Source organism: Rhinopithecus roxellana, chromosome 17 (genome assembly GCF_007565055.1).
Source record: "Rhinopithecus roxellana isolate Shanxi Qingling chromosome 17, ASM756505v1, whole genome shotgun sequence".
NCBI lineage: Eukaryota > Metazoa > Chordata > Mammalia > Primates > Cercopithecidae > Rhinopithecus > Rhinopithecus roxellana.
Window position 1 is genome coordinate 945,672 of NC_044565.1, and position 26,109 is coordinate 971,780.

General features: G+C 48.7%; 1 protein-coding gene across 1 annotated transcript in view; it reads right to left on the reverse strand.

Annotated features, from left to right (window-relative positions):
• EHD4 (EH domain containing 4) overlaps positions 1-26,109 on the reverse strand; it is a 74,443-nt gene that overhangs the window by 3,356 nt on the left and 44,978 nt on the right. Inside the window, exons 4-5 of the mRNA XM_010369068.2 lie at positions 13,774-14,186; positions 4,299-4,463 (exon numbers count right to left, since the gene is read on the reverse strand). Coding sequence (XP_010367370.1) covers positions 4,299-4,463; positions 13,774-14,186 — 578 coding nt within the window. The remainder of the gene's footprint in view (positions 1-4,298; positions 4,464-13,773; positions 14,187-26,109) is intronic.

The following is a 26,109-nucleotide window of genomic DNA, read 5'->3' on the forward strand; positions in this document are numbered from 1 at the left end:
GGGACTCTGACATTCTTCTCAGGTAGCAACGTCAGCAGCCACTGAGTCGTGCAAACCCAGCGTGTGGCCCCTGCTCAGCTCAGAGCAGTGGGTACTGCGGGCCGGGTCGCTCAAACGCAGTCACTAGCATTCACTCCTGACATCAGCACCAAACAACGTGGCCTGCACTTCGGGCTCCTACCACCAACGTCTCAGTCAGCCGAGGAGATGGGAAAGAGAAAGCTAAGCAGGTGGAGGAGCAGGCATCCCCCACAAAAATCCCAGTGCTGCTGGCTCAACGAGTTTGGATTCCCCGGGTGCGTGAACACCTACCCCATTTCCTTAAGAATGAGCCTGTGCTGGGAGCGCACACAGAGCCCCTGTGTCTGGCTCAGCAGACAAAGGAGGGTGACGCCTGCCCAAACTTCCCACCAGCCTGCAGGGGCCGTGGATTCCAACTGCAGAGCTCTGGAAAACTGGCAGGGGGAGCGGCTGCATATTTGCAGGGTGGACAGGAGGCAGCAGTTATTCCCGTCCTGGGAGGCAGGCAGGAAATAAATTCTCCATTCTCATCCCTGTGGTCCCCCCCCAGGCTTGACCGGGGACTACGGGGGCACCAGTTAAACCATCATCATGTCACTCCTGACATCAGCACCAAACCATCATCATCCCTGCCCTCTGCCGGGGTGAGTCCAAAACAGTTCTTACTGGGATGAATACACACTGGGGAACTTAAAGGTATTTGCCCATCGACAGTTGTATCCGCTGAGCTAGGACCCTGGAATTGCTCCCTCTCAAGAGGCAAAGGTCAGTTCCCAGCCCCGTCTCCATCTCTGGGAGGGCTGTCCCTTGCTCATTAATTGCCAACATTCACCAGAAGAGTTTGCAAATCCACCGGAGGGTCTGAGCAGATGGGGCTGACTCTGCTGCCCTCTGCTGTTGAAACACTGCCAACTCACGAGCTGAGGGGTCCAAATTCTCCTTACAGTCGGAGGATCAGAGTCAGCAGTCACGGTGGCCCTTCTGGTGCTCATCTCGTCCTACAGTATTGACACTGTGCTGTCAGTCACCGTCCCTCCCCAGAGTGTGCCAGGCACGCACCGGCAGCCACACAGGTGGGTTGCAGGGCCTGTCCCAGCACAGGGAAGAGCCTTCAAAATACATGCTCCTCTCACTGCTACAGCTAAGAGTCACTGACCAGCTGGCTCCATGAGAGAATAGGGAGAACAGCAACCTAAACTGGCATCAGCAAACTCTTTGCGTGACCCTGATATGTGCAAAGATCACAATATGGTCACTTCTACGCGTATGCCCACTCTCTGTCAAGGCCTATGTTGTAGAGGATGTTAGACTTTAACAGTCTCAGGGATGGGAGAGGCCCTAATCCACATATGTGCCCCTCAGAGCTTCCGGTGCCAGCAAGCTAGCTTGCAGTATCAGGTGTCACTGAGCATTCCTGACAGGCTCCATGCTGCCTTATTCCTGGGGATTCTCTGAGGGAATCAGGTGGTGTGACTGGACCTCAGCTTACTTCCCAAGGAGGCCTCTTCCTGCAGCTTCCAGGGCTTGGCACTGGGAACCCCTGGTCTATAAGCCCTGTGGGAATCGAGGCTGGGTCAGGGCCTGACAGCCTGCTGTGATATGGCCTTACACTAACTTACTAATTCATTCGGCATGTGTTAACTGAGCACTCACTACGTCCTAGATGCTGGGGATATGGCAGTGAACAGGGCATGGGTCACTGACCTCATGGAGCCGCAGACTTATGTGGGAGAGAGATACTAAATGTCAGATATCAGATAATCCAGTTACATGGAAGCACAACGGTGCTCATATTGTAAGAAGAAACCTGTGTCCTGACAATGGGGTTGCTGTCAATTATTTTTACCCCCATTTGTTCATTTTTTTCTGTATTTTGAGACAGGTCTCTTCTGTCACCCAGGCTACAGTGCAGTGGTGCAATCATGGCTCACTGCAGCCTTGACCTCCTGGGCTTAAGCCATCCTCCCACCTCAGCCTCCCAAGTGGCTGGGATCACAGGCATGAACCAACCACACCTGGCTGATTTTAAAATATTTTAATGGATACAGGGTCCTACTATGTTGCCCAGGTTGTTCTCCAACCCCTGGACTCAAGTGATCCTCCCATTTCAGCCTCCCAAAGTGCTGGGATTACAGGCATAAGCCACCATGTCCAGCTCCATTTGTTCTTTTTTTTTTTTTTTTTTTTTTTTTTGCTGATTTATTTCAGGGGCCTAGAACAGTGATAGCAGCAGGAGGCAGACAAATGCTGAGGCAGATAGGGGCGGGTCTCCAGTGAAACCCTATCTTCAAGCCAAAGGCATTTTAAAGCCTGCAGGCCAAGCTACAAGTCAAATCCACAGACCAGACTGAGAACCTGTCTTCCCATTTGGCTGCTTTTCTTTGATTGATCCCTACCCTTCACCTATTTTACATATACTTACCCTTCCCTAATTGTTTTTACACTGTCATGCCCACCTTTGACTGGTGCCTTTGTTTTAACCTTTTTTGTATACTCACAAATCAATCAGCAGGCACTCCTCTAACCTGTGCCTATAAAAACCCCATACTCAGCCACACTGGGGAGATGACCTGACTTCAGGAGACATGACCCAATCTTCCCATCCCCTCTTCACTGAGAGCTGTTTTGTTGCTCAATAAAATCCTCCACCCTCATCACCCTTCAATTGTCAGCACGACCTCATTCTTCTTGGATGTGGGACAAGAGCTTGGGATCCACCAAATGCAGATACCCAGAAAGGCTGTGACACTGGCCCTCCACCCTCACTGGTGGAGGGTAGCCATGCCACTCAACAGAAGCAGTGGTGGGGCCGAGCTGGTCCAGAGCCATGGGCCACAGCAGGGCAAGAGGGTGACTGAGCTGCTAACATTATGCAGAACTAAAAGAGCTAATTAGCATACTGTAACACCCCCTCTGGGGCTTTGGGGTTGCAGGCATCCCTGCCTGGGCACTGCCACATTCCCCTTGGGGTGACACACCTGGTCTGGCTGCAGACCCTGCACAGAGCCTGCTCCTATGTCAGCACTTGGAGTGGCCGGCTGGATCCTGCACTTGCTTGCTCACCCACCTTCAGTAGTGCTAAGGTACAGGGCATACACCTGACTCCAGGTGATTCTCAGCAAAGGCTTGGCCCTCCTTGTACCCTCCATCTCAGTGGGTCATGGCTGCTCCTGAGATCATGCTTTCCTTGTTGCCTTCCCCTAGCTCAGAGGACCCTGGGTGTCTTCTGACCTGGCCATCCCAGGCTAGCTTTGTCATGAGTAGCTCTGGTCCCAGAGTCTGCTCTCTACGTTATTAGGCTCACAGAGAACCATCAGGAGAGGCCTGGCAAGGGAGGAATCTGCAGAACCCCAGGGCTCAAGAGCAGCATCTCCCCACGGCGAGGCACTGTAACAACTTCAGGAAGCAAGGGTGACAGTTTCTCTTTCGCCTGGCCTGCTCCACTGTTGGCGTTATTGGGTAGTGGCTGCAGGCATCTGAGTTTGTGGCTCCTGCTTTACAGAGAGGACTGTGGCCTCCAGGGCAGAGGGGTCCCTGCACCAGATAAGAAGACAGCCAGCCTGGCTGTGTGAGGACTGTCAGCCCAGACACCAGACGGGTGGCCTCGCTTGTGAGGACACACTCATCTAACAGCAGTGCAGAGAGGTAGATATGCCGGTCAGGCCGGGGTGGCTGAATGCAGCACCCATTATTGCCTGGCTGGAGCCGGCCGGCCACAACTCAAGAGAGGCCTTGACAGCGGGCCAACGGCTGCCCAGCGCCAGCCTTTAAGCACAGTCCTCCCTGTGCCCACACAGTCCAGCAGCGTCCGCAGAGCCCCACAGCCCCTGCTGGAGCCCTTGAGCCCGTAGCAGCAAGGCTGCCTGAGCACATAATCCCACAGCGTGGGGCAGGTCCAGGTGGGGCTGGAGGAGGCCGCCCAAGGTGACCTTCAAGGCCACTCCCAGCTCTGATTCCCTCAAGGTTCTGGGATTCCAAAAAGCAATGTCACTGCAACACCAACCAGCCTCCCTGGACACAGTCTAAGAGGGCTGCTCACCTGACTTTCTCATGGGAGCTTCATTTGCCTTTGGCCATGTGTCTCCTTTGTTTACTCATTTCGGAAGACAGGCAGTTTCTGCTTTATTCATAGCCTATTATCACGGATCACCATTAGGAAGACGCATTCTCCTTGATCCTAAACCATGAGACCCTCATGTGTCTCCAGCAAACAGTCAGACAATGTGGCACTGCATTTCCACTGTCTTGCCCATGACATTGTGAGGGGCTCCCAGTACCTGCATAGCCTTGACCTCGGGGAAGTCCCCTGCAGAAATCTGGTATTCTCGCTGTAGCTGAATGTAGATTTCCGGTAGCCTGCTGATAAGCTCTCTCTTCTTGTTTTCCTTTCCAAATACACTTGGCATCTCCTTCTTCAGGTAGCTGATGATGTAGGCATGCACCTGGAGGGGTACAGATCAGGCAGGGAAGTGTCATTTAGAATTGCACCAGAGAAGGAACAAACAAGATCGCATCTTAACTCCACCATAACACATAGCAGGTACCCACACAGACCAGGTCCCAAGCACAGGAGGAGGGGAGGGTACAGGGGGAGTGCAGCTGTCCACGGGTGGCTGGAATGTGGCCAGACTTGGGGAAATTCTATGGCTACTGTTCTGTTGTGCCTCTGAGTGGCAATTCTCGTGCCTGTAGGGAGTGAGTGCTATGGGTAGGGCCTGGGTGGGAGAGCTCTTAGTTCTGGCAATTAACCAGAATACTCAGGAGAAAGTTTCACCAGGCTGGTGCCTGGGAGCACCAGGAAATGAAACTGGAGGCTGGTGTCAATGGCTGATCAACATGGAAATCTGTGCCCAGGGAACAATGAGATGAGAACTCCCATAACCCCCCTGTTGTGGGAGGTTTAGACTCTGAGATCTCTACAGGCGGAACGAAAGTCATTCTGCACAAGACCAGCTGCCTGGGATCAGGCTGGATGGCAGAAGATCCCTCTGGGAGAGGAGCCCAGAAACCTTGATCACTGGGGCCTGGGGTCTGTCATTGGAGGGGAGAGAATCTGGCCTTAACATTTCCACTCTTCTACTGATTTCCAACTTCAGGATATTAAGAAACGTTCACTACAAAAGTTCTCTTTGTATATCTGTTTTTTTTGGATGGAATCTCGCTCTGTTGCCCAGGCTGGAGTGGAACGGCACGATCTTGGTTCACTGCAACCTTCACCTCCTGGTTCAAGCGATTTTCCTGCTTCAGCCTCCCAAGCAGCTGGGATTATAGGTGTGAGCCATCACGCCTGGCTAATTTTTGTATTTTTAGTAGAGATGGGGTTTCACCATGTTGGCCAGGTTGGTCTTGAACTCCTGACCTCAGGTGATCCACCCACCTTGGCCTCCCAAAGTGCTGGGATTATAGGCATGAGCCACTGTGCCCGGCCTCTTTGTATATCTTGAATTCCAGAGTAATTGTGAAGTCAAGTAAGTAACTAAAATAAGAAAGGATGAAAAACAGAGCGGTGATTACAAAAAAGAAAATGACTATGTAGCAGTGGAAAATCCTATTGAAGAAAACAGGCTTCTACTATAATCTTGTGGAAGTTGAAATTAAATAAAGGGGGTAAGCAGATACATTTTGTAGCTCAGCTGAGGGCCTGTGTGTGGACACATGCTGGACACAGCCAAAAACCTTTTGCGAGGATTCAGACGCTAACCTAAGTACCTAATGCAAGGTCTGACATGCTGAGGTCAGATAATGCCAACTTCCCATCTGCACAAGGGTCGTTTAACAGAAGCAGACACTGTGCAGCCTGGCTACCGCTGAGAGGATGGACTTGGAGAGAGAACGCTAAACCTTTCTGTCACCAACAAACTTGTTTATGTACTTATTTTTCAAATGAAGACAACTGAAATGATTTACAAGATTCTTAAGAGATAACTAGAGAAACCCAAAGTTTGGGATCCGTTATTTAGAACCCTGGGCTTTAACCGCACTCCTGAGGCTGTGATGAGCAAGTGGTAAGCTACCAATTCCTTTGCCTCTGGCAGTGGATGCCTGGCTTGGTGAGGGTGGGCTGGGGAGGGCCAGGGCTGGGGGAGCACCCTCGAACTGGAGGGGCTGCCACGTTCCGTCAGGGAGAACCCAGCTGCTCACCAGCTGTCCTTGCATCATTTCCTTGGTGCAAGGAACTCTGGACTGAGCCTATGTATATGTATACCTATGTATACTCTCTCTTCTGTGCTCAGGCTCACCCCACCCTGGAGCCCCCCAAGGGAAGCAGGAGGCCCCCACAGCTGCTCAGTCTCCCAAACACAAGGGCTTCTTATTGAGACACCCCCCTTCCCTGCCCTGGGGTCCCACCCTGCCCTGGAGCAGCTGCCTAGGCCCCTGCAGGGCTTCCCAAGACCCCTCACCACCTACTAGTAAGGTACCTCTGAGCCGCCAGGCCCCCAGCTCAGGGAGGGCTTAGTTCCCACTCATCTGACTCCTCGCCCAGTCCCTGTCTTCCGCCCCCAAGGTTGGGCACACTGTTCCTGAACACTCCCTGGTGCCCAGGGCCCGCTTTACCTGCACTGAACTCATCTGATGCACACCTGCCACACCCTCCACCCACTGAGTGGCACCTGCTCCGTCTCAGGCCTCGTGGTGTTTGCTGGCTGATGACCGAGGCTGCCCCAACACTAGGCCTCCAGCGCCCTGACAAACCTGGGGCTGATCTCGTGCCAGGTCTCAACTTCCTCCTCCTTCCACCAGCTTGGTGCCACCTGAGTCATGACCCTTAGGTGACCTGCTCACACTGTGGCTGCTCTCGGCCCCAGCCTCCACTTCTGGGAAGTTCCATTAGCCTGTTTAGTGGAAGTCTCCTGTTATGCTGCCTCTGCACATCCACCTGCCTCCTGCCCTTCCTGGTGCATCCTAGATAATAACCCAGGGCCAGCTTCTGTGCACGGACCTGCTTTCAGAAGTTCATCAAGTTGGCCGGGCGCGGTGGCTCATGCCACTAATCCCAGCACTTTGGGAGGCTGAGGCAGGTGGGTCACTTGAGGTCAGGAGTTCGAGATCAGCCTGACCAACATGGTGAAACCCCATCTCTACTAAAAATACAAAAATCAGCTGGGTGTGGTGGTGTGCTCCTGTAGTTTCAGCTACTCGGGAGGCTGAGGCAGGAGAATCGCTTGAACCCGGGAGGTGGAGGTCACAGTGAGCTGAGATTGCCCCACTGTACTCCAGCCTGGGCAACAGAGCAAGACTCCGTCTCTAAATAAATAAATAAATAAATAAATAAATAAATTCATCAAGTCACAAGGTGAATTATAATTCTTAGCATCATGGAGTACTGAATCTGGAAGTGACCCCCGATATCTAATTTAACTCCTGGTTCCAGGACATCCATGTGACTCACTCAAGGTCACACAGCTAGTTGGCAGATGTGGAGCTGGCACTAGCATCCAAGTGCCTCAGTCCTGTCCTGAAAGAATTAATGACTCCCTGTGCGTACGCATTCATAATCTTACTGAAGTTGTTCAAAATCTGGAATTCAAAATGAACTGTGTCCCATAGAATGAGTTTGGAAACCTTTGATCTGAGGTTTGACTTCTGATCATGTCTAATTCACTGAGAGGCTTTGGAAGGGTCCCTTATTCTCCCTTTCCCCACACATCAAACACGGACACAATGATGGCACACAAACGTCAGGACACCACGTGGGAATGCGGGTGAAGACTGAGAGCTGCTGGCGGGATGGATGGAACCCTGTCATTTTTTAAAGTCGTCTGGTAAACAGACGGGACAGCCTGAATGGCTAAAATTCACAGTCAGCCTCCAGAGTTCACTCCTGCACTTATGTGTCAAAGGTGTCCAAATACATGCCAGACCGAGGGCCAGACCTGGTAGTTGTCCCTGGGGAAGGAGATGGAAACACACGGGTCTTTTGACCTTTATAATGAGATAAAACTAATTGGGAAGAGGAGGAGTAGGAAAGAGAAGAGGGGGACTAGACCTAGCGCTGCAAGATGAGGCTCAGGCCCCGTGACCACTGCCTACCCACTGAGCAACTTGGGGCCAGGCGTGGGATCTCCGCCTCAGCGTGCTTATCCACAAATTAGACATGACAGCAACATTCAGCTCACAGCGTTATTATGAGAATAGAAGAGGTCATGTATTTGAATGCACTCTGCTCACTAGAAAGAGGAGGAGCAAATGCGACTTGTTATCAACTAATGGCCAAAGACCCACAGCTGGAGGTGCAGAAATGCGCGCGAGGGCTCCTGGCTGGTTACTCCTTACCAAATAATTAATAAACTCTCTCTATTTAAATAGTAATATAATGAATTTGGGTTCCAAGTGTTTAATTTACATTGACCCCTGGGGGCTTCTGAACATTCGTATCTTGTTCAAGTCATCCTTTGCCCTGTGTAAAGTTGCAGAAGCCCAAGGCATCTAATGGGGATGACTGGGGGAATCAAATGGATCAGAATGACAACATGGGTTTTCTCTCGACTAATAACTCAATGAGCAGAAAGGAATGTCCTCCCCTTTAAATGTATATGAATGCATATGTAGTTCACACTTTCTCTCTGACATAGGTCTCATTAATTGCGTCCAATGATGTGTGTGTGTGTGTGTGTCTCCAAGACTGAGACACACATACTAAAGAGTGATACTGGCCACATCTACTCTGGGCTTGGAGGGTAAGTTCAGCGAGTGCTGGATGCTGGCAGTGACCAGTGCTGGAATGAAAAGCTTCATGGAATGTGAGGATCAGGCAGTAGGTAGGGGAAGGTGGGCTGGGAAGGCATGGTGACGCCTGTGCCACGCTCATCCGCAAACTTAACACGACCTGCCGGAGACCTGCGGCTTTGGAAGCCCAGCTCTGGAAACCTGCATAGAGTATTTAAAGCCAGGGTATCAGCACGTTTATCAAGTGGGTTTATGATAATATAAAAAATTCAGTTAATAAGCCCGAGACCCAAAAGATGAACCCATGAGGTAACAAGAGTGTGAGACTGTGAGAGGCAGAGAAACGCGGCTGACGTGTTCCCACTTGAGCAAGGGTTTGTTATTCTGCTCAGATCAAACTGGCTCCAATGGCATGAGTAATTCTGAGCAGCATTAAAGGGGACTGGAGGGGGCCACACAGTCGTCTGAGGTCAACCTTCAAAGAGACAGGCTTCCATTTATAGGCTCAAGCACTGACACACACATGTCCACAGGAGCTCAGGGCTGCTGACCGAGTTATTTTTAGAGCCCTGCCAAGGACTAGGCAATACCACGATCTTCATGATCCACCATATCATGATTCTCACACACTTTAGCCTGAATCCATTTGGTGCACAAAAAATGTGTCATTTCTTTATAGGAGGTTTTTTTTTTGAGATGGAGTCTTGCTTTGTCACCCAGGCTGAAGTGCAGTGGCATGATCCTGTTTGACTGCAACCTCCGACTCCTGAGTTCAAGCGATTCTCCTGCCTCAGCCTCCTGAGTAGCTGGGATTAAAGGCACCCACCACCACGCCCAGCTAATTTTTGTATTTTTAGTATAGATGGGGTTTCACCATGTTAGCCAGGCTGGTCTCGAACTCCTGACCTCAAGTGATCCACCCGCCTCAGTCTCCCGAAGTGTTGGGATTACAGGCGTGAGCCACAGTGCCTGGCCTATAGAAGGAATTTGACAGTGCAAACAGACAGGAAAGCCAGGCTCTGCACATCACATGTGACTGAGAAGAGTCTGTTTGAAAGAATAAGCTAAATTCCACAGAACTATAGTGAACCTTGAGAATCACTGAGCTCTCCTCTTCTTTCTCAGTTTTACTTGTTTCTTCCTCAAATGTTGCCTCATTTTTGTTGAGCAAAGATCTCCAAATGGGTGACAGCCTTTCCTATTCTTGGGCAATATGTTTCTAAAGGGTGGGGTCTGACAGTGTACTTGCACTGTCTGGGATTTGTACGAGTCTAATTTTTTAAATTTGGCTATTTTAGTTATAGCTGAATAGAAGTAAACGATATTTTCCAAACCCTTTTTTTTGGGCTTTCGCAAAATAGATTCCTTTAAAGAATCATGAAATGAACCCTGATTGGCATCTCAGAGTGTGAGCCATCTTCCAAGAAGGATGTCTACTGAGATTGTAAGAAGTGATCTTTGAGGCTAACCAAAAACCCACTCTAAAGGTTTCCTGTTCCTTAAATACAGAGTTGTGAAAAAATATATAAACAGAAAAAGCAGGGAAATAAACTTCAAGAGCTCTTTGGGAAGAATATCTACTTTTCACATGATTAAAATGTCACCTTTATGACACTTGGAGTTTGATTAAAATGATGACGCAGTTGCTTTATCTGGATGGGCCATGAATCCTGGTTCATTATGGTGTTCTATAAATAAACATACTCCACAACCCAACTCAGACTTGACACCTCTTAGCTGACATCTGAAAACTTACCCTTTGCATGTTTTCAAAGTGTCAGCTTGATAAACCTAAACTTTGCAGGGTTGCTGTGAATGGAGACTTTTACAGAATAAACAGAATAACAGATCAGTGCAGAAAACAAGGACACAAGTGAGGAGGTACTGCAGCTGCCATTCACTCCCAATTTCAGGTGACTGCTTTCTGGACTGAGGCGTCACACTGACCAAGGTTTGAATGTATACTTTGCAGCTTACAGGCTGTGAAGCCTTGGGGACATGACTTCAGCTTTCTGAGCTTCGGTTCCCTCAGGTGGGAAATGAGGACAAAAGTGCCCAACTGTGTAGCTGTCAACAGGATCAAACAAAATAACATACGTAATGCAGACTACAGAGCTTTGGAGCACTGTTGGTGTGAAAAAGGAAAACTGGATCAAGAGAAAGGTTCATAAACCAAAATAAAACACTTTTGGGAAATATAAACACTCCGAAAAGAAAAACTCAGGTAAGTCTCTGTCCATTTAAGCAGAAGCAAGTTCAGTGGTGGAACATGAAACTGCAGGTGGTATGAGGTCAATGTCATGAGTTAGCGGCCAAGGCCACCGTGCTGAGTCCGACTTCTCCTCCGGGTGAGCCCGCTTCCTGTCCTCGCTCTTCAGCATGGCACTGCCCACGAGCGACTGGCACTGAGAAGCTCTGGCTGCAAATACCCATACTTCAAACATTTTCCTTTGTGAAAAGGAACAAGCCAGATACTATTCTTAGGAGGAAAAAAAACCACAAGCCTTTTTCCTACAAGTAAGCTCAGCAAGTTTGACCGTCCCCCACTCCCCACATCCACACAAGGGTTTTCATTATTCACGGTGTCAGAATACAGAGCAGTGTTCTATGCCTCTCCAAACCCAGGCCACGCTGGCCCGTTCAGAGGGCCCAAGGCTCAAGGATGGCAGGGAAGCTCTATAGGTTAAGGTGCCTAGTATTTCCAGAGAGCTTTCTGCTCCTTATTTATTTATTTATTTGAGACAGAATCTCGTTCTGTCACCTAGGCTAGAGTGCAGTGGTGCAATCTTGGCTCACTGCAACCTCCACCTCCAGGGTTCAAGTGATTCTCCTGCCTCAGCCTCCTGAGTAGCTGGGACTACAGGTGTCTGCCACCATGCCTGGCTAATTTTGGTATTTTTACTAGAGATGGGGTTTCACTATTTGGCCAGGCTGGCCTTGAACTCCTGACTTTGTGATCCGCCTGCCTCGGCCTCCTGAAGTGCTGGGATTACAGGTGTGAGCCACTGTGCCTGGCCTCCTTACCTATTTATATGACTGAATACAGCAGCATCTCCAGTCACTGGGTCCTCAGCAATAACTGGTAAATGAGGAACGTACATGAGCATTTAAAAATAGTTCAAAAAAATCTCAAAATCTGCAAAGCCTATGACATGAGTCACCAACTTTGGTTATAAAATAATGTGGGGTGTCACATACCCCGAAGGTTGTTCAGTTGTACCTGCTGGAGAAAGGAAACACCACAAACCAAGGGATCACTGAGCAGAAAAACAGTCTTCCTGCTACCAAGCATCAGGTCCAGGACAAGGGTGAGGGAGAAATCATTTCAGGAGAACTGCACGTAAGTGGATTTACAAACTAGTTAGCACAACTGCCTTGCAGAACTGGAACACAAATGGCTTGTAGTTCTGGAAAGGAAGCCACTTGGACCAGGAAGAATGGATAAAGAAGGGTGACTCACACAAGCACCACGCCGCTGCAGGTTAGCTGAGCCATATGGGAGGAATGCGTGCACACGCACTGTGACACAGGTGACAGAGAGGGACACAGGACATCGAGGTCCTATGTGAGGGGCAGCAGCAGCCAGGGAGGTGTTTGTTTTCACCCAGGCGAGAGGCTGCCCTGTGAGCACAGCAGCACGAGGACAGGCTGCTAATGAGCAGCGAGGAGGAGGAAGGCTTGTCCCCATCTCGGTTGTCACCATCAGGGAAGCCCTCCCTGCCTCCTGGCCAGGCATGTAGTCACCCTCCCCAGAGCACTCGTGGCAGTGTCCGCACCACGACTGGCACATAGCCAATCACCTAGGGAGCTTTCCACACACACACACACGTTTACATACATGCATATGCACACATGGCCGTGTGCACCCACACCCCTACATCCGAAGCTCTGGGGCAGGGCCTGGGAATGTATGTTGCTTCTGATGATCAGCCAGGTTTGAGCTTCACTAGGACTAACTGAGCGCGGTGGTCACACCTGTAATCCCAGCACTTTGGGAGGCCGAGGTGGATGGATCATGAGGTCAAGAGATCGAGACCATCCTGGCTAACACGGTGAAACCCCGTCTCTACTAAAAATACAAAAAATTAGCTGGGCAAGGTGGCGGGCACCTGTAGTCCCAGCTACTCGGGAGGCTGAGGCAGGAGAATGCCGTGAACCCGGGAGGCAGAGGTTGCAGTGAGCCGAGGTCGTGCCACTACACTCCAGCCTGGGCGACAGAGCGAGACTCTGTCTCAAAAAAAAAAACAAAAACTCTAAGGGCACTTCCAGCATTAGAGGACAATGATTTTATGGAACATGCACATATTTTTTAAAGAGCCGTATTTTTCCTCTATATTTTCTCTTGAAGGAGGGATATGCTTTTCTCTCTTTGGAGACATGACTTGACTCTGCCACTTGAGGGATGTCAGCAGGTCGCCTCTCACTGCCCCATTGGGCACACACTCCCGGGGCTGCTGAAAGGCTCAGCTATGAGGCAGGGGAGCCAGGAGCCCAGGCATGCAGGCTCACAGCCCGCAGCCCAGAATGAGGATGGGCTGTGACCCAAAACCAGCACACTCCAAGGGTAAGGCTGAGCCAACCTTCTCCCCAGGGCTCCCCTGGATCCAGGTGGTAACACTGGCCTTTGGTGCATGGGGACTAGCAGTGGCCTCTCAGCATCCCATTGGTCTCACCAGTGCCACCTCTCTCAGGTTTGGCTGGTTATATTCCTATCGTCCTGACATCCTAACAGCTACCATGTAGCGGGTGCACTGACTGACTCCCTCCCTGTGCACCAGGCACTATGCCAAGTGCTCTGCCACACTGACAAACTGTCACCCCAAGTCCTTATAAGCGCCTTGTGAAGTGCTCTTATTAGCTCCATGGTACAGATCGGAGAACAGCGTTAGTCATCTGCCCAGGAGCGCAGAGCCAGGAGCCAGGGTGTCGGCAGGGCCACCTGACCTTGAGGCTGTATTCTTAACCTAGAGCGTGTTCATTCCTTAAGCCTTCTGGAACGGAGCCTCCTCCCACCCACCTTGCCACTGGAGAGGAGAGAGCAGAATCCTAGCCCCTGGCCTCTGTGCAGGGCGTCTCCTGGCTTACCTTGGCCAGCCTCGCTCGCTTGATGAGGTCATTGAGTTTGCGCACCGCTGCCTTCTGGGGGAGGCTCTGGATGTCTCTGAAGAGGTCCTGGGCCTCGGCCTCGAAGAGTCGGCGGTTGTCTGTGTTCTGCAGGGGCTGCGCCCAGAAGGAGCCAATGTAGACGCGCAGCACCTCTGGCGTGTTGATGACCTTGCCCAGGGACCACATGAGGGCCCCATAGACCCGCATCAGCTGCTGCGTGTCCACTTGGTCGGCCTTGTTCAGCACTACACGGATCTTGTCGTCCTGGCCTCGGAAGGCCTTGATGGCCTCTGAGAATTCATCTGAGATGTCCAGCTTGTGAGCGTCAAAGAGCAGGATGATCCTGTCCACCCTCTCAGCAAACCACTGCAGGACCTGGCAGAAGTCATAGCCTGGGTGGAGAGAAGGACACATCAGTGTGGCCACTGCTGCAGGAGACATGTTTCCCGGGATGGCTCAGGAACAGTCTCGCCCTCCAGCAGCTGCCAGGGAGACAGCCCTGTCTCCAACCTGGAGGCAGTGGAGGCCTGGTGACTTGAAAATCATGGTCTGGATGAATCTGGGCGGGAAGGACCTGGGGAGCCCTTCCACAGGAGGAGGGGGAAATAGAATGGGGCTCATGGTCACTTTGGGAATTGCTGACTTCCGTATCTGCAATTTCATTTGGTCCTCATGAGTGTTTTACTTCACCTAATAAAGACCTTTTGCTTGATGGCAAAATCGATCAGTGGTTTTGTAAAAACACAGGCCACAGGTCAAAAGATCCTACTTCTCAAAAGTCTCACTTTTCTGAAAGCCCAGATAGAGAAGAAAGAGAACCAGGGGCCACCTTGCGTCCCATGGGGTATCCCGTAGGCATAACAGAAGAGCCTTCACCTTCAATTAACCCAAGTTTGTAGAGTGCTGAGGAGGTCAAAGGTTGGCCCAGCAGGTGTTGTGATCCACTATTTATCTTTGGACTATTTATAGCTCAGGTATATTATAAATATTTTAAAAATATTACATCTCACAGTCATTGTGTAAAATGGTCTCTTGCCAATTTCTTTTTTTAAAATGGCCAGGCCCACAGCAAATTCTGTTCAGCCTATTCTGGCCAGCTCCACAAATCATGCAGCTGCGTAAACACTCTTCAGCCCAAGGTCAAGGCTCTCGGGCCTTTCCCCAGGGAGGCAGATTCCCACGAAAAGCAAACAAGAGGAGGCCAAGCCCACAAAGTTGACTTTTTATCTCAGTCTCACCAGTTGCAGAAGCAGAGTCTCAGTCCAGCCCAGCTAGTGCTGAGATGTCACCTTGCCCGACCCCCATGCTAGGGGTTGTCTCCCCTCTTCTGTTAGATTTTGAAAACTTTCAAACATACATAAACATCTATAAGTCATATAATGAATGCTGATGTACCTGCCACATAATTTTAACAAATGTTGACACTTTGCTTTGCTTGCTATTTCAGATACGTTTTAAAACCAAATCTAGTTTCTTCAGATAACAAAATACCATACAGTGGTGAGACGGGACTAGATCTTCACTTGTCAACACAGGCAAATCTCCAGAAAATAACAAGAGTAAAAACTTAGTTTCAAAAGGATATGTACAGCATGGTAACATTCACGTAAAATGCTAAAATACAAAATACTCAACCATCCATGGATACAGACTATAGCACAAATACAAAAACCTCAACAGCAATTGTGAGACCCTGGTTGGCCGTGGGGGTGGAGAAGGTGTGGATCTAAGGCAGAGGAGGAAGTATCTGAGGGGAACAATGTATTAGGTGAAAATAAAGAGGTCTGCGGACTAAGGTTTCCATGCATTTGAAGAACAGGTGTTAGAGGAATAGCTGAACAAGCAAACTGGATTCAGGTCTATTTTTCATAAAGAAAATAAGACACTCGGTAATGCTGAAGCCCCCGTGCACCCCTCTGCGAGTCCTTCCCCCGACTAGGAGGCCGCTGTTCGGAGTGTGGTGTCTATGCCGCCACACGCGTGGATGCTTCCAGTTCATGCTTTTCATTTCTCTGTTCTGTCTCACTGCGCACTCCCTGACTCCTTGCGGATAAGGAAGACAAAGGCCGTTCTCGGAATGTGGGCCAGTTTATTTTCATTGCTGTCAGCAGCCAGTTTAGGTCAGAGGAAAATCAAACACCTACTGACAGGGTCACACATAGTATGCAAAGATTTAGAGTCAAGGTTTCACTCTGAGTTCTGTACCGAAAGGCCAGAACAAATTGCCCCCTAGGGTAACACAAAGTGCTACCGTCATTTGAGACAAACGTGTGCACAGACAGCCCTAGCCCACAGGACTGTAGGTCCTCAGAGGATGAATGAACTGGCTGCTCGCTGGGTGCCGGGAAGATGCTCTGGAGCCACCCACAGATGGACCTGCATGGGGACTTGCTTTTCCAGGAGAGATGATGGATTCACCATGCTGACCTGACCACTCACCCACGTGGTCTTCCTAGTGACCAGCTGGGGTGTCTGAAGGTTCAGAAACAAATCAAAGAAAATGCTGTGCCCAGGGTGCCCATGGAGTGAACGTGAGTTGCTTTTGCTGAATACCCTTCCTGTTGGGTCGGGAGGGATCCTTTACGGGCTGTGGAGGCTGAAAGTGTGGCAGAGAGTCCCTCGCCCCATTCCTTAGCAAGCTGGGGCACAGGCATGTGATCTAGAGTTAGACATTCACCTCCTTCCACCAGAGAGGAGTGCTGAACCTTAGGGAAATGACACGAAGACACAGTGAAAATAAGAATTTATTCACGGTGGTGGCGGCTTCTTCTTTTCTAAGCCTAGTTCTCCAACTTTCCCATTACTCCTGTGAAAACTTCTCCAAAACATTTTCTTTCCTACTTAAATTAGTTAGAATCAGCTTCTTTGGTTTGCTATTGAAAGCGATGATAGGGCTGGGCGCGGTGGCTAATGCCTGTAATCCCAGTACTCTGGGAGGGAGAGGCGGGAGGATTGTTTGAGGCTAGGAGTTTGAAGCCACCTGGCAATACGGTGAGACCCTGTCTCTACAAAAAATAAAAACAAATTAACTGGGCGTGGTGGCGTATGCATGTGGGCTCAGCTCCTTGGGAGGCTGAGGCAGGAAGACCACTTGAGGCCAGGAGTTTGAGGCAGTGAGCCGTGGATACACACTGTACTCCAGCCTGGGTGACAGAGTGGGACCCTGTCTCACACACACACACACACACACACACACACACACACACACACACACACAAAGAAAGAAAGAACCACAGTTGGTAAACAATCCTCCCCTCACCCCCATTTAAGATTTCGGAATACCTCTTAGTGTCAGTTCCGCAAGAAACCTGCCGCCCAAACTGAAACACAGCTGTCACTAGCTGTGCTCGCGCCAACCCAGCCGTGCTCGTGCCAACTCAGCCGTGCAGATGCAGTCTCTCTTCCTCTCAGGGCCGCCTGGGTTAATGGTTAGCTTTGATTGCAACACTTGTGTTTAAACTTTAACTTAAATTGGAGTTCCTAACAGTTAATTTAAGTATTTTTTAAAAATATTCCATTTCAATGCTATAGTGAAATCAAAAGTTATTAGGAACAGAGTTGCCAGATTTAAGTTTACTATAAGTGATGCCAATACTCATGTCTGCAGGAACAGGTGTATATCCATATTTTCTTGTGTTAAAGCAACAATGAGAGCTTAATACAGTTCGAGAAGTACAGGTAGGCAGAGCTGTGTTTGTTCTGTCCCCGAGCAGGTGTAAGAGGACTGCCTGTCACACGTCAGGCAACACAATCAAAGGAGTAGAAATCACCGTGTCCAAAAGAGAGCAAGGAATGATCAAAGCTGGGAGAGGATGGTCTGCTTACCACCTCCCCCTACAAAGTTAGGATGATTTTGCCACTGTAAGCACGTTAAGTGTACTGCACAGTGGGATTAAATAAGTCACATTGTTGTACAACCATCACCGCCACCCAGCTCCAGAACTCTTTCACCTTCCCCAACCGAAACTCTGAACCCATCAAGCACGAATTCTCCCTTCCTCTCTCCAGCCCTGGCGACCACCATTCTACTTTTTGTCTTTATGAATCTGACTTCCTGGAAGTGTCCTTTTGTACTTCCTGGAAGTGTCCTTTTGTACTTCCTGGAAGTGTCCTTTTGTACTTCCTGGAAGTGTCCTTTTGCGCCTGGCTTCTTCCACTCAGCACAAGGTCCTCGAGATCCATCTGTGGTGTAGCATGTGTCAGAGTCTCCCTCCTCCTAAGGCTGAATAGGTCTGCTTGATTCTTGCATCGTGAAGGACTCAGGCACCAAAGACCTAGCTACCCAAAAATCCCAGCGGATCTAACTCCCAACATATCATTTAGTCTGCCTGCTAAAGGAAAACAGTCATTCAGAAGGACCTAGTGACCACTGATCCTCAAAGCCTGTTCCTGTATTGGAATGAAATAAGGGGCTTTGCTAAAATTTAGACTCCTAGGCCCCTCCCCAGAACCACTGAATCAGAACCCCTGGGGCTGAGCCTGGCGATCTGCACTTAGAAGCTCCCCAGATGACTGCAATGCGTGGTGCAGTTTGAGGATCACTGTCTAGACTCGATACCAGGGTGGGGGAATTGTACAGATAGGTTTATGTTCCTGTTGGTTAGCAAGCAACAAAACAAATCAAATACATTTAAAGGAGTATTATTTCCTTTTATTCCAAAAAGTTACCAATAGATGTTTAGGTGGTGCATCACAGGTCCAGGAAACGCAGAATTGAACATGCTTATTTGAAGACGGATTTTAAAACTCACCCAAGCTCCCTGCTTTTGCCCATGCTGGGCCCTGGCCCTGGTGAACCCTTCCTCTATGGTCTACACCGGGCCTAGAGATCCAGCCCAAATCCTAGTCATTCTTCAAAATATCTGGGCCAACTTTGATTAAGTTAGACATTACGTACCTTTAAGCTCCAGTTTTTTTCACCTGTAAGATCGGGTTGTTAAGTGATTATATGAGAAATGCTTTCATGGTGTTGAGACTTTGTTAATTTTCAGCAAATGTGAGCTGTGGTTACTCTGGTTTCCTCAACTGCTCCCCATCCTGAGTTCCCTTGCCTGTGCTGCCTGTGGCACCACTTGACACAGGGTATTAAAATCAGAGGGATGGGCTGGTCTCTCTCATTAGATTATATATTCTCTAACCATAGGAACCATGTCTTCATCACAGTCACATAAGATAGTGGTGGACAACGTGGGCCTTGGACCCAGACTGCCTGGGACCTTCCCGGCTCCATCACTTACTAGTTCTGTGACCTTGGGCAAGTTACTTCACCTCTCTGTGCCTCATTCCCTCATCTGTAACAATAGTGTCTTAGGGCTATGCTAGGACTGATAATAGTATCCACAGGCCTCAGGAGCTGCAGAGTTAATATAAGTGAAGCATTTAGAATCACCTTGGCACCTAGAAAGCGGTCCAAAATGCTATCTACTGGTTATTCTAAAAATCTTTGTATCCAGTGCCTGGCACACAGTGAGGATGCAAGAAATATTTGTGGGAGAAGCACAGTCTGCGGTTATAGAAGGAAATAAAATTATTTAGGGTGAAGGCGACAGTGCACCAATGCTTGAGACAAGTGAGAGCATCAGTGCTCAGAAGTAGATAACAGAAGATACCGAGGGAACAAAAACACTGCTCATCTGCAGTCAACGGAGCAGCAGACTCACAGAAGCCCAGTGGCCTTCCTTTTCTACCAGCAGGTCTTAAAGATTCCAGCTTGCTCCTCAATTGAATCTATGATTTTAATCACAGACACTCTCCAGCTCAGGAAAGTCCTGTACATACCCATGCTGGCTGGAATAAAGCAGGGCACACGTTTGTACCCAGAAGGATGAGAATAACGAATGTTTCCAAAGGTTCTATTAGAGGGTGGTTAGGTTCCCAGGAACACTAGAGGTTAGCTACACTGTGCTAACTAGGCCTGTGAAGGAAGCGATCACTTAGAACAAGGTTGAAAACCAAGAGGCCTCAGACTGAATGTGGTGCTCAGCTGCTGTTTTGTTTGGTCTGCATAGTGGGTTTTTTTTTTTTTTTTTTTTTTTTTGAGACGGAGTCATGCACTGTTGCCCAGCCTGGAGTGCAGTGGCACAATCTCAGCTCAATACAAGCTCTGCTTCCTGGGTTCACGCCATTCTCCTGCCTCAGCCTCCCGAGTAGCTGGGACTACAGGCACAGCCACCACGACTGGCTAAATTTTTGTATTTTTAGTAGAGACGGGGTTTCGACGTGTTGGCGAGGATGGTCTTGATCTCCTGACCTCGTGATCCACCCGCCTTGGCCTCCTAAAGTGCTGGGATTACAGGCGTGAGCCACCACACCTGACCTTTGTTTTAAGACAGGGTCTCACTTTGTCATGTGGGCTGGAGCACAGTGGGGTGATTATGGCTCACTGCAGCCTTGACTTCCCTGGCTTAAACAATTCTCCTGCCTCAGCCTCCCAAGTAGCTGGGATCACAGGTGTGCGTCACCATGCCTGGCTAACTTTTGAAACAATTTTTTATAGAGATGGGTCTCACTATGTTGCCCAGGCTGGTCTCAAACTCCTGGGTTTGGTGATCCTCCTGCCTTGGCCTCCCAAAGGGGTGGGATTACAGGTGTGAGCCACCGTGCCTGGCCTATATAGTATTTTTAAAATTCTGAGTGGACTGTATTTGGTCTGGACGTGCATTGTTCAGTTCTTACAGACAGCTCAGTTCATAGATGCATCCCCCTGGTGTTCAGTGCTGGGTAGAGACACAACAACTCGGACTCAGCCTTTGAGACCAAGCTCTGTGTCCTCTGAGAAGTGGCCCCTGCTCTTCTGGGCTCCTACAGGAGTCCTACAACCCTGCTGGGCTGTGAGCCATAAGGGTAGGCCTTCTTACCTGCTGGTCACAGCCCAGAACAGTGCTGACTAGGAGAAGGTCAGCTTCTGAGTCAATGCTTCTGAGAGAACTGAATGTTTTCTGTGAAAAAATCTGTTCAAAATTCCCAATACTGGCTTTAAACAATCTTTTGGAACACATGTGTCTGGACATTGAGAGTACACTGAACATCTTGGAATTTTACAAGACACTTCAAAGACAAAAGTAAAAAATGGATTGGTGAGTAATTATGAAGTGTCCAGGACATGGCTGGAACAGTCACCGAGGGACCCACTTCTATAAGCCCCAAACTGGAAGTGATCCCAATGTCCATGTCCCTCAACGGGATGAGATGGATACACTGTGGCACAACTATTCAGTGGAATACCACTCAGCCGTGAAGAGGAATGAACTGCTGAATGAACTGCATGGCTGAATCTCAGACACATTATGCTGAGTAAAAGAAGACAGACACCATAGAGTGCTTTCTGGGGGATTCCATTCCTATGAGATTTTAAAACAGGCAAAGCTAAACCACAGTGACAGAAGGCAGGCAGTGGCTGCCTGTGACGGGAGCCCAGCTGGTGAGTGGAACGGACAAACAGGGAGCGTCTCAGGGTAACGGAAAGTTTCTATAACTTGATGATGGCCATGGTCACATGAGTATGCAAATGTGTCCAATTCACCAAACTGTACAATTAGATAAAATAGATGCATTTTTCATGCATGTAATCCCAGCATTTTGGGAGGCTGGGGCGGGCGGTCTGCCTGAGGTCAGGAGTTTGAGATCAGCCTGGCCAACTTGGTGAAACCCTGTCTCTACTAAAAGTACAAAAACTAGCCAGGCTAATTTTTGGCAGGTACCTGTAATCCCAGCTACTCGGGAGGCTGAAGCAGGAGAATCGCTTGAACCCGGGAGGTGAAGGTTGCAGTGAGCCGAGATTGTACCACTGTACTCCAGCCTGGGTGACAGAGAGAGACTCTATCTCAAAAAAAAAAAAAAAAAAAAAGGTGCATTTAATCATATGTTATACTTCTACAAAATTGACTTAAAAAGCAAAAGTAAATAGGAAGAAAAGAAAGAAAAAACCAAGGCTGCTAAACTTGTTTAAAAATACACATCTCCACAAACTGCTGAATGGACCAGGAAGTTGAAATCTGTTCATCAAGGGGCTACATACCTAAGCTGGCTGTATATGGAGATGAACGAAGCTAAAGTAGAAGTCTTAAAGCTTTAGAGGAAATCGGCCTTAAGAACCACTCGAAGCGGCTAACCTGCATCCTGATTTCTGGCCAAAGTGATGAGAGCCTCTCATGGTGACAGATCAGGAGTGAGAATGCTCCGAGTTTGTGAGAACTGGTTTCAGCTAGGCACAGTGCAACACGGCCTGGGGCACGGACCGATCTGGACCTGTATGTGTTTGCACGTACGAGTGTGTGTTGTGGGTGCAGGACTCAACATAACCATAGAACCATCCCACAGTGCTCAGTATATTTTCAACACTTATTCATGCAATTAATAGAAATTTCAGTTCTTTAAGACCTTCCAGTGAAAACTGTATTAGTATGGAATAAAAAAGAAATGTAATCAGTCCTGTTGTTTCAAAATATAGCTTCTTTCTTTGCCAAAGGACCCATAAGCTGCACAGCTTGGGGAACTAGGAGAAAGAATCTGTCCTGCGGAAGATCCCAGATTGGCATTCCTGGCTCCATGTTCTGGGAACAGAGGGAGGGGGCAGGAAGGAAGGAGCCCCTTCTACCTAATCAAGGGCTTCCCGTCACAGCCCCTGTGGAAACTGGTCCTCCATCCTGGCCGCAGAAAGAACCACCAGGAAATGGTATAAGGGGTTAGAACAGTTGCTCCCTGGCTCAGGTCAAATTTGGCAGTCTATTTTTAATATAAAGATATTATATTTAATATAAAGATAAAAATAATGCTTAAATTTATTTTCAAAGCCAAGTTTCTAATTACGAGTTTTAAACAAGATGCGTGTCTGTGGCCAGGCGTGGTGGCTCAGACCTGTAATCCCAGTACTTTGGGAGGCCAAGGCAAGAGGATCACTTGAGCCCAGGAGTTCGAGACCAACCTGGACGAGTGAGGCCCTGTCTATATTAAAAAAAAAAAAAAAGAAAGAAAGAAAGAATAGAAAAGCAAGCAAGCAAGCAAGCAAGAAAGAAAGAAAGAAAAAGAAAGAAAGAAAGAAAGAAAGAAAGATAGATAGATGTGTGTTAATGAAAGGATGCAAGGCAATGCAGCACAGGCAGAAATGCAGCCGAGCCCCTCCTGCCATGTCCCTCCTCCCACTCCTGGGGTGGGCAGGGCCACTTGCCTGTGGTGGTGATGGAACGCTGCCTAAGACTCTGCTCAAATCTCTCCTCTTTTCGAGGCCCTGCCCACCCCTCCCAGAGTTAGCAGCTCCAGTTCCATGTGGGCATTCCTACCCCTGCCCCCAGCACTTTCTGTGTGGCTCTGTCTGTGCAACCCCAGGCTCTCCTGGCTTCATGTTCACCTTTGTGTCCCTCCAGCACCCAGTGCAGTGAGCAGCCAGCCCGAGGCAGGCACCAAGAGTGCCTTCTTGTTCCATCCTCACCAATTCAGGTTCCATCCTCACCAATCCAGCCCTCAAATGATCTCCACCCCTTCTTAGAACTCAGAGATAATCTCCAAAACTGTGAGTGTCCCTGATTACTTCTAAAATAAATGTTTACAGAACAAATTCTCCATGACCAGCCTCTGCCTCAACTCTCAACCTTTGCTCATAGTCTCTTACTAAGCCCCACCCTCTCCACTGCACAAACCACACTGGGCTCTTTGCTATTTCCCAGTAGCATCCTGTACTTCCCTGTCTCCACACCATTGCCCAGGCTTTTCTTTCTGCCTGGAATGCCCTTTCCTCTTCTCCATCTACAGCCACTCATCCCTCTGGGGCACTCTCCTCTGGGTGGCCTTCCCCACCCAGTGAACAGAACTGCCTTTCCTCTTTCCTCCTGATGGGGTCTGTCGCAGCCTGAGAGCAGGGCCAAGTCTTCACTGTGTCTGTAACCCAAAGGCCCACTGCAGATGCCTCACACGATCAAATCAGGTTCCTGGGGGATAGAGTCTTATGGCTTTAATGAATTTCTTTGTAGCACTTATACTCTGAAATGGTATATAAATTTGCTGATTATAAGACAGAAATTCTGAGGGTAGAGACTCCACTCCTTATTATATTCACCACTACAAGCCCTGGAATTACTACTGAACACAGTAGGTGTTCAATACATTTGGTTTATTCCTCCAAAAATTAAAAATGGAACTATCATATCATCCAGCAATCCCACTTTGGGTATTTGTCCAAAAGAACTGAAATCAGGACTTTGAAGAGATACCTGCACACCCATGTTGACTTCAGCATTAGTGACATAATTTCTTTATCCATTCATTCATTGATGGGCACTTAATGGCAATAGCCAAGATGTAGAAATAACAAAAGCATCCATCAATGAATGAATGGATAGAGAAAATGTGGTGTACACATCCAGTGGAATACTATTCAGCCTTAAAAAAGAAATTCTGCAATATGCAACAACATGGATGGCCCTTGAGGAAAAAAACATGCTAAGTGAAATAAGCCCATCACAGAAGGACAAATATACCTAATTCCACTTGTATAAGACATGTAAAATAGTCAAACACACAAAATCAGAGAGGGGAACTGTGACTGCCAGAGGCTGTGGGGAGAAGGAAATGGGGCTTTGGTAATCAACCGGCATAAAATTTCAGTTACGCAAGATGAGTAAGTTCTAGAGATCTGTGGGACCACACTGTGCCTATAGCCACATTGTGCTTGTAATGGATAGTTAAAAATGTGTAAAGAGGGTAGATTTCATAAGTGTTCTTATCACAATAAAATACAGTAAAATTGGTTTACTCAAGTGAATTCACTTGAACAAGAAATGTAACTGATTTTTAGCAATTTGGCAGGGTTAGTTGCTTAAATAGTGGTATGCGTTTCTAAAAAGTGTTGTTACTAACTGGGGAAGTGTAAATCATCTCAAAGTAAACATCAGCTACCTGGGATCAATCAGGTATTTATTATAAATACACTTTCGAAAAGAGTCCCTGTAGTCAATAATAACAGCCACTTTAGGGCAAGGAGTCTCTGCATTGTTTCCAGGCTGAGTTTACTTTGCAACTAGCAAAGGTTGCTTCTGAAAATGTCCTCCTGGCTGAGAGCAAAATGATAGCTATAAATCAGTAACTGCAGTAAGTATTTACTTAGCTCTCACTACATTCCTGCACTGCCCTGTGAGCTCCATATCACTACAATCTTGTAATCCCTGCAACAATCCCATGAAGTAGGTACTTTCATTACACCCATTTTAAAGGGGAAGAAAAAAGACTCAGAGAGGTTAAATAACCGATCCGAGGCACACAGCTGTTTCTCAGGGGAGCCCAGATTCAAACCCAGGGTCTCGGATCCTAGAGCCTGTGTTTTCACCCACTGCGCTGTACCATATGTGCACCAGGATGGTAGAATCAGAGGTGACTGTACTTTATTTTCTCCTTTTCGATTTCTGTTTTTCTAAGTGTTCTACCATGAATATATATTATTTTTATATCAAGAAAACAAATATGCATATTGTAAAAATGATTGGCCCACTTGCATGATTATTGAGGAGGTTGTTCTTTTTCTTCTACAATGGCGCTTTTGGTGAAGGTAATTCCAGCACTTTCCTGCCAGAGGCTATGCTGGGTGTGCCCAGCGCCACCCTGAGGGGGAAGCAGTATCTCAGCAACCACACCCTCCCCGAGGAAGAGGCGGCCCCCAATCAGCGGGAGCAATGGGAACTGCTGATGACAAAATAAGCCACAGAATGAATGGCTCTGCCCCACCGGCCTTCTCTCCTCCCTGCCCCCTTCTCCCCAGCTGACCAGACCCAGGGCAGTGGCGGGGAGGGGCTGATACCAAATGGGTCTGGGAGACTGTCCAGAGGGAACACAGGTTCCCAAGCTCCTTTTGCAGAGGCTGGATGTGAGTTCACCTCAAAGCTTTTAGCTGGTAATGACCACCTCTTGGAGAATGTAACTGGCTACCAGAAAACCCCGAAGGTTGTCTCCCAGTACCCAGCCTGAAGTGGGTGTGGCCACTGAACCTACCAAAATTTAAATAAAAGGAAGAACCAGGCGTGCCCCGGGATGCGTTGTGCTGTTTATCTGCTCTCTGCTCTTCCCACTCCTCTTTCCTTTGGGATTTTGCCCAAAACTCTGTAAATTCATTTTTCTGTGCCTGTTTCCTCATAAAATAAACAAGCTAAGCTCACAGCCTGTCCCTCCTTCCTCTGGGGGATGTTGTGACAATAACAGATGGGTGAGCCACTTGTCCCTGAAGGCCCCTCCAGGGCAAGGGCGGGAGAGCCCCATATCACAGGTTCATGCCACGCCACAGACATGGGCCATTACTCAGGCCACTGAATGCTGCTGCTTCTGGGCATGTGA